Raw genomic sequence first — 16,961 nt, forward strand, 5'->3', positions numbered from 1 at the left:
TTTGGAGAAATGAGTACTTTTTAGAAGAATGGATCTAAACAGGGACTTGTAAACTTGGCTGTAAAGATTTGGAATTTAGGATCTTGGAGCCCTAAAACTGTGTAAACTTGCTTGGGGATCCGTGTCATGTGTCTTGCAGACTAAAAAATTTAGAAAGCATCTAAACACCTACTTGAATGTAAAGTTTACAGCCAAAAGTTTTGGAATGTAAAAACATGCCCTTAATGCTCAAACATCGTCCAAACTGCCGCACATTCCTCAGGTTGTTCTTCTTGTCCAAGCCAGCACTGCACAGCAGCGCCTCCTTTATCCGTTGCCGTGCTGGCACTGTCACTGTCACTGTCACTGTGGTCCCCACCAAAAAGACGCGCGCCCACGTCGTCCACCACCCAAAGCTGGTCTCCCACGCATCCAGCCACGTCGGCATCGCACCCTCGCGAGATCCCTCCCGTTCCCGTGCACCCACCTCACGCCGACGACTCTCACCGTCACGCGGGGCCCAGACAGTCCGGTCCTACACGTCATGGACACGTGCCTCCCCACGGCTTGCGTTCCTCGCGCCGTCCCGCGGCGGAGAGTGGCGTTTTGACCGCCCGGCCTGCGTGGGCTTTTCTTTCTTTCGTTTGTTTAATTCCCCCTCCGCCTCGCTCGCTTTCAGCCTCTCATGGCCAGCGCGGGACTCCACCACTTCTCCTCCTCCCACCGAACCCACGCGAAGCCGGCGTCCAGATCTTCTCCCCCGCGGTTCAGATCCCCGGACCGACCCGCCGCCGCCGCCGCCGCCTGAAGAGTCTGCAGCAGCGGCGAGGTAAAGCTCTTCTTGACTTGGCACAGCCGTACATGTTCTTTTCTTGCTTGGATTCTGCAGCTGCTTTCCGCTAAAGCGTGACTTCACTTAGGCGGATGTTGTCGTATTCACTTCAATCAATCCATGTGTGTTGGTGTGGGTTGGAGTGGAATTTAGTTCAAGTTCTACTCCAATCTACCTCAACACGTGTGGATTGATGTGAATCCGACTAAAGGCCTTACTCGGGTTGCTTTACTGGTACCTGCGATGCTGCTTACCTTGAATCTTTTCTCCTTTCCTAGTTTTTTTTTCTTTCAGCTTGTTTCTTGCTTGGTGATTAGGGGGAAAAAATCCAAGTGTTCTGCTGGTTTAATTAACTAAAACTGCACTGTTCAAGCAATAATTGAGTTCGTCCCTTGCAACTTGCAGAGTGTGTGTATGTGGTGTGGCCATCTTTACGCCCTGTGACTGTGAGTGGCCATCTGACATTCTGACCTCCATGTCTAATGTTTCCTGCTGCAAGTTTCCACAGGTTGCTTTGAGTTTGAGCTGTGGTGGATCTCCTGGCGTGGCGGCGACATGGGGCTGGGTTTGGGAGCTCTTCTCAAATCCGGCGCTCTCTCGGTCTCGGACTACGACGCCATCGTCTCCATCAACATCTTCATCGCGCTGCTCTGCAGCTGCATTGTCATCGGCCACTTGCTGGAAGGGAACCGATGGGTGAACGAGTCCATCACCGCGCTTGTCATGGTGGGCCGGAGTCTCTGATCTCTCACAGCCCGGGTGTTTGTGGCTTTGCTTCTGTGGCCACTGGTTTGAGTGTGTGTGTGTGCCTTGTTTGCTGTATGCAGGGTCTCATCACCGGAGGCGTGATCCTGCTGGTCACTAATGGGACAAACTCACGCATTCTTGTGTTCAGCGAGGACCTGTTTTTCATATACTTGCTTCCGCCGATAATCTTCAATGCCGGGTGAGTGTGAGTCTGCTTAGTACCATCGTGGTCTTTTTTTTTTGTCTTAGATTTGCTTTTGGAGCCGAGCTTTTCTTCCTAGGTGGCAAATGCTGTCTTAGTTTGATCTTATTGTTCAAGCAATGTAAATATGTAATGTAAGAGGTTAATCCATAAATGAGCAATGCACAACCAATGTAGTAAGCTTGGGACCTAATCTCTTTCCTCTGTATGTTGTAATTACACTATGGTGAAACCCTGAAACTCACTATCTTCACTATAAACCCATTTTCTCCAAAAGTCCTAAAAAACTGCTTCCCTGAAGTACAAAGTTGCCTTTAGATTCTCTAGGGTTGTATCAGGGACTTATAGGGACCCTTATTATAACTAAATGATTCAAATTTTGAGTAAGCACCATTTTGTTTAATCTTTTTTTTTCTGAATTTGGCAAGCTATTTCAGTAGTTTAGGCTAACAGAACTGTGCTAGACTATCTCCAGAACCCGGTAAAACATTTTGCACTGTTTGTCTAAACTCCAAAGTTACATTTCATTCAAGTAATGAAGTATACCTTTGTAAATGTTTCTCCACATTATCAGGTTTCAAGTAAAGAAAAAGCAATTCTTCCGCAACTTTATAACAATTATTTTGTTTGGTGCTGTTGGAACTCTGATTTCCTTTGTAATAATCTCTCTTGGTAAGTTGCTAAACCACTTGTGCAGTTTGCATGGTCTTACTTTGGTTTCACTTTCACTTGTACGCTCATATTGTTTCTAGTCACACAATATTTTTGAGGGAAAAATATATTACTGTTAGTATTTCGCATATAAAAATCATGATCATGGTACTAGGGTCAGTTATATGTCTGAAAAACAATATATAACAATCGCATCTGGGCCTATGCTCCACTTGCCATTGCCACAGCAATTTTTTCTTCAGTTATATGTCTGAAAAACAATATATAACAATCGCATCTTGGTAAGTGGTTTAGATGGATTTTTTTTTTCTTCAGTCATTGCTTCACTATCAGTGGTATCTGTACTACTAGAATAATAAAGCTATCTGTAGACTAACAGAGCAAATAAATTCATTGATTAGCAACGAACACTCATCACTCCTATATGTAGCTATTATGGCAGGATTAGGTGCTATATAAACACTTGCAGTGCGAGCCAACTTCATTATCCCTAGTCAGTTGTAATAATAGATTGTTGGTTTTATGGTGTACCATGTGGAGTAGTACTTCAGTAAGCTATGCACTAGGTTGAAACTTGAAACAAATAGCTTTGAGAATTTGAATTAAGAAATGGAGTGTTAAATGGATATGTCCTATAGGGTAGGAGCTGGTGTCTTCAGGGTTGGACTTTCCTTCCAAACCAACAGAATTGTCCTGAGGCCTGGGAGGTCTAGTAAGTAGTATAGTGTATATGGTCATTATTTGTAATCCATACTAACTAGGGCATGCTAACAGTGGACACTGAAAAGAAGTCAGTTCCTTTAGTTCAAAATGTGCCCTTGCATATACATTTGAAAACATAAAATCAGATAATTTAGATAAATGCTAAATTAAGTATGCTTCTTGATAGTTGGGCACCAAATAATTTGTCGCTGATAGTTAGTTGTTCTTGAAATCTGTGGAGGTCATCTTTGTACAGGAAGTTATATTCAAATATGACATGTTCAAACCTTTGTAGTTGTCAAACTTGTCTTGCTCAGGCTTCTAAGTCTTTTTTGCCTAATGGACACATCAGGTGCTATGGGATTGTTCAAGAAACTTGACGTTGGTCCACTCGAGCTTGGGGACTATCTTGGTTGGATATATACTAGACCCTTTCCATTCTCTGATAATCTGATTAGACCATGGATGGCATTGTCAATTTGCTAATACTTGTATTTTTTTGTTTACCCATGTTTGCAGCAATTGGTGCTATTTTCTCTGCGACAGATTCTGTTTGCACCTTACAGGTTTCTTGTTGAACAATCTGCCATCTTTATCTTATAAAATGAGATAGGAAGCCAATTTAATTGGAAATTCATTACTTGCAGGTGCTTAACCAGGATGAAACACCCCTACTCTATAGTCTAGTTTTTGGTGAAGGCGTTGTTAATGATGCCACATCTGTTGTGCTCTTCAATGCAATTGAAAACCTTGATATTGCTAATTTTGATGCTATTGTTCTGTTGAATTTCGTCGGAAAATTTCTCTACCTGTTCTTCACCAGCACCATACTTGGAGTAGCTGTAAGTAATCACCTACTGCCACTGTTGTGAGTTGTCTTATGAATACTTTCCTACTGCCAAAATAATCAGAAATCTACTCTGATGATTTGAGCATGGCTCTTTCGACTGACTGATAATATTGTTTCATGGCACAGACTGGGTTGCTTAGTGCGTACATTATCAAGAAGCTCTGTTTTGCCAGGTCTGTACACAACTCTCTGGCTCTGTGGGGGTAGCTTATTGTTACTTTACACGACAAAACAACAGACATCTGAAAATTACTGTTTCACGCTTGTGGTGATGTGCAGACATTCAACTGATAGAGAAGTTTCTATCATGATACTCATGGCATACCTTTCGTACATGCTGTCAATGGTAAGTGCATGAATATAAGAAGTTCCAAGCGTAATAGAAATAAGCAAGTCTTAATTGAAAAAATGTTTTTTTGTGGGGGGGGGGGGGGGGGGGGGGGCTATTATTAATATCATATGATATTGATACTATATTAAAATTTTAACCTTTAGTTACTAATTTCTCTTGATTTGCTACCTTTGTTCTTATTTTTCTGCAGCGTGCACTGATCTCAGTTTCTTAGCCTTTTGCAAACAACATGATACCAAGATTTGTTTCTGATACTTTCTTCCATTTTTCAGCTGTTGGACCTGAGTGGCATTCTTACTGTCTTCTTCTGTGGAATAGTAATGTCACATTACACTTGGCATAATGTGACAGAAAGTTCTAGGGTTACCACTAAGTATGTCTTTTCTGGATTCAGCTTTTCTAGCAAAAAATTATAGTTCTAACATTATGTATACTAATTGCTGATTTTCCCTTTCCATGCTGCAGACATACTTTTGCAACTTTATCATTCATTGCAGAAATTTTCCTCTTCCTCTATGTTGGGATGGATGCATTGGACATTGAGAAGTGGAAGTTAGCTAGTAGCAGGTACCTTTCGCTGTTGGAATGATTGATATTTTAAGACCTAGATATACCAACATAGATAACATACTAGTAAGAAAATTTCTGCTGTGTCATCAGTTATCTTGAACAAACTACATGTATCAGCTATTGACTCTGCATCCAGTTAGGCTGATGTTATGTCAGTCCTGAACTAAAATGTTCTTGTTATACTGGTTCTGTTGTTGGCAAGAGGAACCTGTATTCTTTCTTTTTTATTTAGAGATTCTTCAGTGAACCAGAATACCAGATCCTTCAGGTTTCTATTAACTGTTCGGCAAGTGAGCACCAATGAGTGACCCACAACATCAGCTCCCAGTGGACATCTTTTGTCCTTACTTTCTAAAAGGACGCCCCACCCTCTCCTAAATTAATATATACTTTTTGTCCTATGATGCAGTCCTAAGAAACCGATTGCTTTAAGTGCAATTATATTGGGCTTGGTTATGGTTGGAAGAGCGGCCTTTGTATTCCCTTTGTCGTTCCTATCCAACCTAAGTAAAAAGGAGGCCCGTCCAAAGATCTCCTTCAAGCAACAAGTTAGTACTAATCTTTTTCTCATTCTTCTGCCATTGTGCCCCTCTGGAAACCTGAAAGAGCTAACGATGCTGGTATTTATTTTCCTTTAGGTAATCATATGGTGGGCTGGTCTCATGAGAGGAGCAGTGTCAATTGCACTTGCCTATAACAAGGTGATGTTTGTAGCGAATTCTCATCTGCTTTGAACCTACTACCAGATTTTTACATATCTTTGCTTGAGCATTTATACGCTCTTATTTATACTAGTCCATGTAAACTTTTGCAGTTTACATCATCTGGTCATACTGAAGTCCGAGTTAATGCTATCATGATCACTAGCACAGTTATTGTTGTTCTATTCAGCACAATGGTAAGCCTGCTATATCTTATTATTAACTTGGACAGCTGTTCTTCATATATATGCATATGTTACACAGTCCAGCACAAAACATGACATTGAAACCATGGGTATAATAATAACACATTACACATGTGATGTTTTTCATATTTGTTTCTTCATGCTGTATGTGAATATGCAAATAGAATTAAAGGTCCATACACATGAATCAACTAGTTTGCTTTTTTACCTTTGACAAAAATGAAAGTACTACCATCTATATCTCTTATAAAGATAAACCCCACTAGCTATCTCTCTTATCATGCAAAGTGTCCACATCAGCATCCACTAGAATATCTCACTAGCACATAGCACATTCAACTATCTCTCATGCAAAGTGTTCACATCAGCATCCACTAACACATACCATTATGTCTTCATTCAAGCTATTCACATTAGCAAACCACATCATTTATCAACATATATTGCTGCATTATGAACACCATATATATACATCTCTCGATTCTTAGTGATTAACACTCTAACCTACTTATATTACTTCTTCATACCCGCGGCATACGCCCGGGGAATCCTCCTAGTTTTGCTAATTTGTATGCCATCATTGAATTCAGGTTTTCGGTCTGCTGACCAAGCCACTGCTTAGTCTCCTGATCCCACCAAGGACTGGCTTGAACACGTCATCTCTGCTCTCCAGCCAGTCTATTCTGGACCCACTTCTTACTAGCATGGTGGGGTCTGACTTTGACGTAGGACAGATCAACTCCCCTCAGTACAACCTCCAGTTTATTCTCACTGCGCCAACTCGCTCTGTCCATCGCCTTTGGCGCAAGTTTGATGATCGGTTCATGCGCCCAATGTTTGGGGGGAGAGGTTTCGTTCCCTTTGTGCCTGGTTCGCCGGTGGAGCGGAGCGTCCCTGAACCTCACCTGGGCACTGTGACAGAGGCTGAGCATAGTTGAAATAAGGCAAGAGAGATGTAGACAATTTTCTGTAGATCTTCAGACAGATACCACTCATACTCCTATTTTGTTCTCAGAATCCATTGGTGTAAATTGTTGTAGTATCTTGTGCAGATAGTTTCTGTAGAGCTACACAAGCTGCTGTAAATTTCTGGGAGGCACTCCCAACTGTAGATTACCACAATTCATCTGTAAATTTCAATGTTCAAGAAGAAGAATCACATGCTAGCATATTGGCATGTTTTTTTTATATAATAGTATAATTGTGGGCTGGTACAAACAGTCTCTCTTTTTCGTGAACTGAAGTTATCATGTCTCAAACGATGTTGAGTCTGGTCTTAGTTTTTGTCACGGTGGATATATACATTTACCCCAAGACTGTTAAATGTGGAAAAACAAGATTGTCAAAAACTCAGTGATTTTCCCTGTACATTCCCCTGGTTTTAAGATGAAAGAGGCTAACCTCCTGCCTCTTCCTCGGAGCAAAATCCTTGAGTTTGATGGTAAGTTGTTTTTAGCTTTGTCCTAAATTAAACTTATTTAGTTTTGACTAAAGTTATAAAAAAAAATATATAAACATCTATTAATATATTTCTTATAGACTTAATAAAAGTTAGACTGATTTTACTTGGGTCCTATTTGGATCCATTAGCGGCTAATAGTTAGCTAGCTAATATGCCACAACTAATATTAGGTGCTATTAGCTAGCTTTGTTCAACTAGTGAAATAGTTTTTAGTTTGGTATTCAACTAATAATTAGCTAAGGGCCTGTTTGGATGATGTGGTTTTTGAAAAACTGTAATATCACAAAACAGTGGTTTTATAAGCCAAAGAGATAAAACCGTGATTAGAAAAAACAGGTCATGAGTGGAGTTTATAAAACTTCAAAAAGACTACAATTGTGACAAAACTATGGTTTTAGAGATTACAAGATTTGTTGCATCCAAACACCTGTTACCTTTCAAAAAAACAAAGTATTTTGTAAAAGCATGGTATTTCTCCAATACTTTAAAAACACTTTCATCCGAACAGGGCCAAACTATTAGCTAGACTTGTTTGGATCCAAGGAGTATCTTCTTGATCCAAAACAGAGCCTTAGACAAAGTATTTGCGCCATCTGCTTGCGATAGTCCATGCCTCAGGTCGCCACGATTTTCATCCGTGATCGAGTTTCTTCTTACTAAATTCTACTAAGGCAGAGATACAAAAATGTTACCCTATCCATTCGAAAGTATAAAGGTTTTGACTTTTCTAGATACTTAGCTTTTATTATGCATTTAGATATATACTATGTCTAAATATTAAAAAGTCAAAAACATCTACAAGCGGCATCTAATTAGTTCGGTATATGTATTGATTTGATTGCTATAACATGAGAAAAGAGTCCATTTCTTTTTCTTTTCTTTTTGCAATAACTCTATGCTTCGTTTAGTGTTCAAACAAAAAATATGAGAATCTCGCACTAAACTATGTCATAAAACTGCAAAAAAAATTGGAGACGTTTTCAAAAAAAAAAAAAGAAGAAATGAATAAATTCAATATAAAAGTATTTTATCGGACCAATGACTCATGTCTTACCAAGACATTATTCTACCAATCCACTTATGAACATATATTACGCAAGATTACATAAAAACACTATAGACTCCCCCTCTACTCAAACCAGGAAAGTGTATTCCCAAACGAGCGCGAGAGAGAGAGAAGGTAAAAAACCTAGAGAAGCAATGGCATCGAAATTATCATGTAATTGGGTCGATGAACCCTCTAGCTTTATTCTAGAAGATTTGATAAATGATGTAATTTTGTTTGGAGATTAATAAAGTGCGCCAAATAGCTTTCCTCAAAAAAAAAAAGAGAGGAAAAGGTTGGAAATGCACCCGGAAAGTGGCCGCAGGCGCACAGACGCCGCAGAAGATCCTCGGTCCCCCTGACCGCAACCATTTCGAGTCTCGAGAGACGAGACCGTTACACCCCCCGCCTCGCCTCTCGCCCCTCCCCCGCCTTCGGAGCGGACGAACCAGCGAACCGCGCGCCCGCTCATCTCTCCCCTTCCTCCGTCCTCCCCCACCGAATCCATCCACCGACGAATCACCTCCCACCCCCATGGATCGCTTGTCGCGGCCGGCGAGCCCGGGCGGCGGCGGGCTGGGGTACGCGTCGCGGCGGGGCCTGTACGCGCAGACCGCGTCGCATCACCACCAGGCCGGCGGCGGCAGCGCGCAGACGTCGCCCGGTGGATCCCCGAAGGAGCTGTCCCCAGTCCACCGCCACGCGCGGGCCGGGTCCCTTGGCGGCGCCGGGACGGCCTCCACCGCGGGCCGCCGCGCGGGGGTCGGCACCGGCGCCGGCGCCGGTGCCCGCGCGCAGAACGCGCGCGCCGCCGCGCAGCGCCTCGCGCGGGTCATGGGCGGCGCCGGCGGGGACGGCGGCAGCGGGAGCGACGACGACGACGACGGCTACGAGCTTTCTGGTCCCCCCATCGAGCTCTCCAACACCCCGCGCCGCACCTCCACCCGATCCCCTTCCCCCTCGGTAACCATCGTGTCCATGCGGTGGCATTTGGCTCTTGCATGTGATTTTGTAGTGCATACTCTGCGATGCTTCTCGATTCTCAATACGACCTGTGTGTGCGATCCGCTAAGTGGTGGCGTGCAATTCTGTGCATTTTAGATAGGCCGTTACCTTGCGGATCAGACGCAGGTGGGCCGGCCGCCGTCGCTGACCAACCGCTACACGGCTGGGAAGTCGGTCCCCATGATCCCGTCGATCAAGCGGCCGGCGACCAGCGGTGCGGGGGCTGGTGCGGGGGCCGGTGCTGGTTCAGAGTCGCCCATGCCGAACCGAAGGGAACAGAGGTAAGGACTGTCCTGCTCTCAAGTATTAGTTATTGTGCCCCCCCATGAATGACACAAGACAGATTTCGTGGTGCAATACGTTAATACATTTTGCGAGCATCTTCATTGTGGGCCTGTCTGGAGTTTTTCCAATTATCCAAAAGTTCTGCTGTCTCGATTTAGTCTGTCATGCTATGATATCTTGATTCCATGTCTCTGCTGGAGGCAGATGATTAGTTTTCCCGTGCTTTTTGGTTGCTAGTTTGCTTTGAGGCTATGACTTATCTTCCAAGCACGATGTTGTGGCATGGTGGTTGTGGATCAAAAAGACTGCAGAGTTGATAGTGGCGACCCACAGTCAGCTGAGTCTGTTCACCGTCACCTCACTGGAGCTGTGGTGGACTCGGGAGAGAGGTAGACAGGAAGATAGGAGGATTTTTTTTTCTCATTGCTGGCTTTGAGGACTAGGAACACATCACTTTGGTTTATATAACATCAACTGTTCTCCTTCCGAAACACCTATTAGTTTTGCTAAACTAATAAACCTATATACCTGGATTGCCTAATCCAAATTCAAAGCAATCTAATCACCTAAAGTACTGAAGATAACTGAAGCCGATATTTCAGGCCGTGATAGGCTTCTTGTTGTGCCTGCTTTAGGTCCTGCCATACATAACACACTATCTATTCATCGTGTTGAAGTTTCCCAGACGCAGGAACTGTGCTAAATAAATATCAAAGCAATAGAACTGTGTTAATTCTTCAAGTTATTAGTGACAATGCAACTTTAATAGTGGAGTAACTTGATGCTGAATTTGAGATGTTGGTGCCTTATTACCATGAGCATTGCGACAGAAGTCACAAATCATGATTCTGCTGATATGGCGTTGCTTGCTTCTGAAACTTACCAAAAGGTCCATAAGGCAATGAAGTGGATTCAAATGCACCAACACGTTTAATATGAACTAATCATTTGAGCAATTGTAAATAGGATATGTTATTATTGGATAGCATAAAGTCCAAAACTGGGGTTTTCTGAGACAGCATTTGTCTGGAATGATTAGCAATCAAACGTTTGCAACTTTTTTTTCTCTCTAATAATGAAAGGAATCTAAGAAGACTTGTACAAACCTTTTCAATAACACTCATCGATTGAATTGCACTTGACTAAAAACGTTTTTTAGAAAATTTAGTCATGGTTACTTTTTTGGCGTTCCTTTCAGAATTATTCTATCTATGATCTGTCAGTGTTAGTTATGTAAGTATTTGTTTTTTTTATTTAAAAGAACCTTTTGATACATGCTGTCTTTGCATTCTTGGTTCTCAATGATCACTTGGTAAGTAATATAGGCTACATCATTCTTAGGAGATCAGTTGATCTTGGAAGCTCATTGAGAGGTCGCCGTACATCACCTTCTCCTAATGATGAGGTAATTTCTTTCATGAATTCAAGTTTTATACAGAATCTTAAATTATTAGTGCTACGATCTCTGTAACATTCTATTTACTGCTTGCGGGGTTAACCTTCAATATGAGTCATCTCTCCTCCATGCTACAATTCTTGTCTAACCAATGTTATGGATACTGTCAACACATCTGTCAGTCATTTACCTAATTAGTTTTTTTTTTCTCTTAATCTGCACTGCCACTGTGGTTCTTCATTTCTTATGTCCATGCTTTGCAGATTAACACACTTCAAGTGGAAAGTGAAAGCATGTATGACAAAGTGAGATACATGATTCTATTTTCTTTCATAGTTTAACATATTGGAAGCAATCAACCTTGTTTTTATCTTACCTGCTTCTTCCCAGCTTCAGCTTGCAGAAGAAAGGTCTGATGACGGAGATGCCAAATCCATGCACATGGAGAGAGAGGTCTTTTCTGTGATAAAATGCTGACTAAATCTTTGCTTCTGATATTACTTGATTGAATCATACTGTCCTATTTTTTAGTTTTTAACTTAATGACTGGATGTATGCTAGTATGATTTTGTTTGGATTTATGCGAAAATTATCATGTTTTGCATTTACTATATTTATTTCTGAACTTCAGGATTCTGATATTGGCGACGCAGTAGAAACAGAGCCAATTTTGATTAGCAGGTATGTCAGTTACTAAAAATATGCTACTTATTGCTGTTGCCTGCTTTGTATTTTAAACCATATTTTCAATTTGGCTCTCAGGAAAGACGCAGCACTAGAACAAAGAAAGGTATGTTTCCATAGAAAGCTTCTCCTGCTAAAAGTTTTGAGGGAACACTAGAGAGAGAGGTTTGCTTTTGTTTGAGTCACTTTTGATTATTACAGTGTGCACTATAGTTATTCACTTATTTGTGATCAATTTTTGCATACTAGTTTTGTTCGAGCTTGATGCCTATTTTGCTCTTAGATTGCTATGCGAATTGCTTCGCGAAGGTCCAGCAGTGCAAGCTGTAATGAGATTGCAACCCTTAAGTCAGAAGCAAAGGTGTATTGGACTTTTCCTTCAATCTGGTTATCCATTGCTGAACGAATTTTCCAGAGTCATCTTTTGCAAAACTTTATTTACAATTTGTGATAGGTTACTAGCAATGTTACGTCTGTACCTCGGAGGATGAAAAGTGCTAGATCAGAACTGAGATCTCTTCAGGCCACAGCCAACAGAATGATCCTGTCACAGGAAGAGCTGGTGTGTACGTTGGTTACATAATCACAATATGAGCACTTTTGTCTGTGGCTTATCAATGTAATTGTTCATTAAATTCCTTAATCAGGAGGAGGTGGTGCTAAAGAGGTGTTGGCTGGCCCGCTACTGGACATTATGTTCTAAACTTGGTACCAAGATCACTTTTGCACTGTTTATACTCCTTTACGATGAGGGAGTATTCCCAGTTGCCAAAATAATGTTTCAAATATTGTGTGTTCTTGAATTAACATATTGAAACAGCAACTAGCAGCCATTGTAATTTGTAACTGCTAGCTCAACCTTAGGACCATGGACTAGGATGCATAATTATCTAACCCTGTTTGTCCTTTCGTGTTCACACCACACATTTTTTGCTACTGTTTCACTTAATTTCCATTTAAACACTAGTGCTGTCTGGTCACTCATAAAGTTTGAACTTGTAATCTCTCTTGTTCTTTTTCATAATAAATTCACTCAATATTTCCCCTAAAAAGAAGATCAATGTCAATTTCCAATTTTATATGTTCCATGAAAAAAATGTGTCTCATCAATGAGCAAGCAGACAATTTTTTTAATATATAAATTGTTATATAGTGTCTGGTTTTGGCTAATGGTGAGTTTCCCTCCTTAGGGATACATTCTGATATTGCTGAAGACAAAAAAGAATACTGGTCCTCATTTGCACCGCGTGCACTTGAAGCAGTCCTATCAATTGGGCAAAAGGCAAGAGATGGAACTTTATCAGGTGATCAAAAGCTATCTTTAATTCTTCTTGTTTTGATATTTTACTTCTATGAAGCTGTTGATATGAGAAGAATATGTTCCACTTACTATGCAAGTACTTCATTATCTCTATTGTCTAAACATGGAGATGAGACCCAGATTCCCCACACGTCATGACACAATTTGACAAGTAATAATTGAAAAACCTTCAGTAGTATTCTTTTTTTATAGAGTGATTTGATTGTGACTAAATGAAACAACATGGTCAATTTCTACATGCTAGAAATTTGGAAACAACGTCAATTGAGTTGCTCAGATTTGAGACTCTATTCTCATCTTCTGGCTGCAAAATAGGATTTATTTGCACTTTATGTTTGTACCGTGCAGTGTAAAGGAGCCTTTTTGCTATGTGTACTAAAAAAGTCTCATCTGAACGGCTGATGTTAGTAGTTTTACTGCTTTTAGAATAGTCTCAGAAGATGAAAGGATGACTAAGTGTATCAGATTTCATGCACGACCTCAGTCACATAGCCCTGTTCTTTTCTCATAGTTCATGTGGTGACAGATAATGCTGACATGGAGAGCAGAAGCAAAATGTCTGATGTAAATGACATATCTAGTGATGGCAATGTTGAGACCATGCTTTCAGTTGAGAAAGGATTACGTGAATTGGCTTCACTCAAGGTTTTTCTCAAACTTGAATTGTGTGTATGGACCTATATGCTACCTCAAAGTTTCAACTGCATGTCTGCACGTCAGCATGATCAATTTAACAGAGACATGATTCTCACTGTATAAATTTCGTTTTGCGTGTATTAATTTCTGTACATGATTTCCTAGAATGTGAAACCTATTGCCTGCCACCTCTCATACAGTTCCATTCTAGTTAAATTGTTCAGAATATTTTGGATTTTGTTGTGCCACATCAGGTGATATGGAAAAGTGGATTATCCAAATTCAGAATCCTACTGCTACTAGAGTGACTGGTCCATCTCTGTAAAGTATATAGAAAATGCAACATATATGAGATTTAGTTAGCTTTTGCATATTCTCAGAAAATGACATTACTATACTTCTGCTTTTGTTCATAGTTTAGTAATAATAAATTCATATTTCCTTTGAAGGTAGAGGATGCAATCATGCTTACTTTGGCCGAAAATCGACATATCAAACCTCTCTCAGGTGGCTTTTGCAAAATGTACTCAGTTCTTATTCTTTCATCTTACTAATATTTTATGTACAATATTTCCCTGGACCACCAATAGATAGCCATAATTGGTCCTTTTCGTTAACGAAGATAAACCCACAGAAGTAATGATCTTGGTTTCTTTTGTTCACTATAACGAGAAGCTTAATTTCTGAGACTCAATGAGATGATAATATTTGCATTTGTGGCATGTAGCTTAACTTGCACAATGTTGAGCCGCTTCTGAGAAATAATGCATAATTCACTTGTAAAAAGTGTTATCGTATGGAGTAATGTTACTGGATGAATAGTTTTTACCTTTTGATATGGATTGAGCTTCCATTACAGGCCAAGCTTCTGAGGGTAGGAGCCCTTCTGAGTCATTAGGTTGGCTGTTCTGTCAGTACTTTTGTATCCATGACCTTTGAAGAACACCATATCAATTCACTTTCCTAATTGTGTGTCTGACATATTTCCTTGTCCTAGAGTTAAGTGCGGATGAGCGAGAGGATGTACGCTTCAAGCAGGTAACAGACTATGTTATGTTACTCAAAATTTACTTCACACTGGCCACCATTAATATTCTTTTTTGTTTCATTGTTAAATAATATAGAATGAAATACACTAACAAACCATAAACTTGTTCTATGGTGTCGTCTAGATCACTAAACTCTTAGATACATTGTCACTCTAGGTCCAAATCAGCATGTGTTTGTTTATGTGGTACTCTTTGCTAAGAGAGATGTCTCTCTCCTTGTACAAGAGAGATGTCTCTCTAATCACATGCTGATATAGTGGGGTTTGGACCTTGAGTGGCACAGACTCTGATCTGCAATATTAAGAGTTTAGGGAGATGAATGACACCATGGTACAAGTTTAAGGATTGTTAGTGCATTTGACTCTAATAAAATTACAGCATCATTGGAAGTTAATATATAATCACAAAAAACTTTTAATTTCATGTTAGTGTCCATTATGTGCTTAAAAAACTTGATTAAGTTAGTAAAGAGAAATGTAAAATAAATATTATGTGAAAACACTTCATGGCTTTGCTTTTCGTTATCTGGTAAGCTTTTTATTCAGTGTCCTCTTATTTTGACTTCCAAGATACACTACAGGCATGGTTGACCTATTTCTGGAGGAGGGCCAAAAATCACAACATAGAAGAAGATATAGCTGATGAGCGGCTACAGTTTTGGATAGAACAAATCAATCACCCAGTTACTACGAGTGACGTAATAGAAGGTAGATTATATTCAATCATTTCAATAGTGAAACCTGAATAATACCATGATCTTTCTCTTTTTGAGTGCTCAGTTGGATCTACTATTTTAGTTTAATGCATGTTCTCTCCACCCGATGCCTTGCTAAATTCAAAATTTTGAAGTCACGATGAATTCATTATGATTGGTTTTCCCACAATCATGTATTAAAACCATAGAGGACTCGGCAAGCTGAAATTCAAATTTGAGGTCAATGAGACCATTATTGATTGTCCTTTTTTTTTCTTTGCAAACATGTAAAAAGTTGAGAGAGGACTCCACGAGCTGAAGAAGCTGGGAATCGAGTCTCATCTGTGGGATGCGACGAGGAAAGCTCAAGCTCTGGATGATGATTTAAGCAACCACGGGAGTCCAACTGGATCTGAAGCTTAGGAAACAAATTTAGCAAATGCATAAACATGGAGCGAGGCTCTATTGCCGATTTTGTGCCGTCAGAGGCCCTAGAGCCCTCCTGATATTCTTTTCGTGTTGTTAATGTCCCTTTGCTTTGTAACATATTGAACTTTGATAAAATATATATACATATATCCGGTAATCCTTTCTTTTGAGTTATCTATTTTCTGCATTCTGCTACATGCTAATTTATCTGTGAAAGCAAAAGGGGTTAATCATGGAGCCATCGTGATGCTTTGCTCTCCATCAGGTAACTCTACTTCAACAAAAAAAATATATTATGCATTGCTTGATTTCCTTTTTCCTTTTTGCAACAATGGTGGTGCTCTATTCTTTTTAGGAGCAAAAAGCGTACCAAAGCAGCTTCCAGGGTTATTAAGCGTAGCAATGATCGGAGGAGCCTTGTATCACACACTGACGATCCTGCAGGCTGCAGCTGCACTCCCCCATCCTGCAAGCCACCATGTCCACCGAGACGCCGTCGGCGGCGGCGAGCCAGCGGCGACGGCAGTGCGCGGCAGCAGTGGCAGCCGCGGCCGCGGCCTGCCTGGCGCCTCTGGTCGTGTTCCTGGCGGTGCTCGTCCTCGTGCCGTCCCTCATCCCGCGGCTGCTCCTCCGTCCGCACCACGTCGTCCCCTACGTCGCGTCCGGCGAGCTCCGCGCCCTGGCCTTCGACGCCGCGGCCTCGGCCGTCGCGTACAACCTCTCCGCCGTGCTGCGGTTCGACGGCCCGCCGAGCCTGCACGCGCGCCGGTACACGGGGGTCAGGGCCGCGCCGTTCTACGCAGGGCAGGAGCTCGGCGCCGCCGCGGCGCTGCCGGGGTTCACGCAGCGCAGCGGTGGAGGCGACGCGCTGCCGGTGGCGTGGGCCGGCGTGCAGCGCGTGCCGCCCGGCCCCCGCGCGCGCGCCGTGGCCGCGGCGCTCGCTCGGGAGCGCGCCGACGGGTGGGTCAGCGTCAAGGTCGCCGTGCGCGCCGCGCAGGACGGCGCGGAGAGCGACTTCGCGTGCGAGCTCAGCTTCCCGGTGCGTCACAGGCGCGACCGGGGTGGCGGTGGCAATGGCGCCGCCCCCGGCGTGTTCGATGGCGGCAGTTGCATCGACGCAGCGCGCAGCGAGTTCTAGACGC

The 16,961-nt window shown here is 41.9% G+C and overlaps 2 protein-coding genes across 6 annotated transcripts; both read left to right on the forward strand.

Moving 5' to 3' along the window:
• On the forward strand, positions 641-7,051 carry LOC110430281 (sodium/hydrogen exchanger 2-like). Of its 2 annotated transcripts, none has more exons than XM_021447680.1 (15): positions 641-808; positions 1,311-1,537; positions 1,639-1,757; positions 2,335-2,432; positions 3,487-3,546; positions 3,654-3,700; positions 3,782-3,976; positions 4,111-4,157; positions 4,264-4,330; positions 4,609-4,709; positions 4,802-4,903; positions 5,316-5,454; positions 5,545-5,607; positions 5,721-5,804; positions 6,404-7,051. In XM_021447680.1, the coding sequence occupies exons 2-15, from the start codon at positions 1,367-1,369 to the stop codon at positions 6,749-6,751; spliced, it is 1,641 nt and encodes a 546-aa protein (XP_021303355.1). In that variant the 5' UTR covers positions 641-808; positions 1,311-1,366; the 3' UTR covers positions 6,752-7,051. The 2 variants fall into 2 exon arrangements, with proteins under 2 accessions (XP_021303355.1, XP_021303354.1); XM_021447679.1 differs by having other exon boundaries at positions 1,320-1,537.
• On the forward strand, positions 9,151-15,976 carry LOC8075965 (coiled-coil domain-containing protein SCD2). Of its 4 annotated transcripts, none has more exons than XM_021446765.1 (17): positions 9,151-9,283; positions 9,422-9,606; positions 10,952-11,015; positions 11,270-11,311; positions 11,397-11,459; positions 11,638-11,687; positions 11,769-11,796; positions 11,974-12,051; positions 12,145-12,252; positions 12,338-12,398; positions 12,881-12,994; positions 13,538-13,656; positions 14,097-14,154; positions 14,507-14,545; positions 14,645-14,685; positions 15,277-15,403; positions 15,686-15,976. In XM_021446765.1, the coding sequence occupies exons 1-17, from the start codon at positions 9,155-9,157 to the stop codon at positions 15,811-15,813; spliced, it is 1,434 nt and encodes a 477-aa protein (XP_021302440.1). In that variant the 5' UTR covers positions 9,151-9,154; the 3' UTR covers positions 15,814-15,976. The 4 variants fall into 4 exon arrangements, 3 of the variants coding, with proteins under 3 accessions (XP_021302440.1, XP_021302441.1, XP_002439273.2); XM_021446766.1 differs by having other exon boundaries at positions 11,403-11,459; XR_002447148.1 differs by lacking the exon at positions 15,686-15,976 and having other exon boundaries at positions 14,097-14,170; positions 15,277-15,377.

This window comes from Sorghum bicolor, chromosome 9 (genome assembly GCF_000003195.3).
Source record: "Sorghum bicolor cultivar BTx623 chromosome 9, Sorghum_bicolor_NCBIv3, whole genome shotgun sequence".
Taxonomy (NCBI): Eukaryota; Viridiplantae; Streptophyta; class Magnoliopsida; order Poales; family Poaceae; genus Sorghum; species Sorghum bicolor.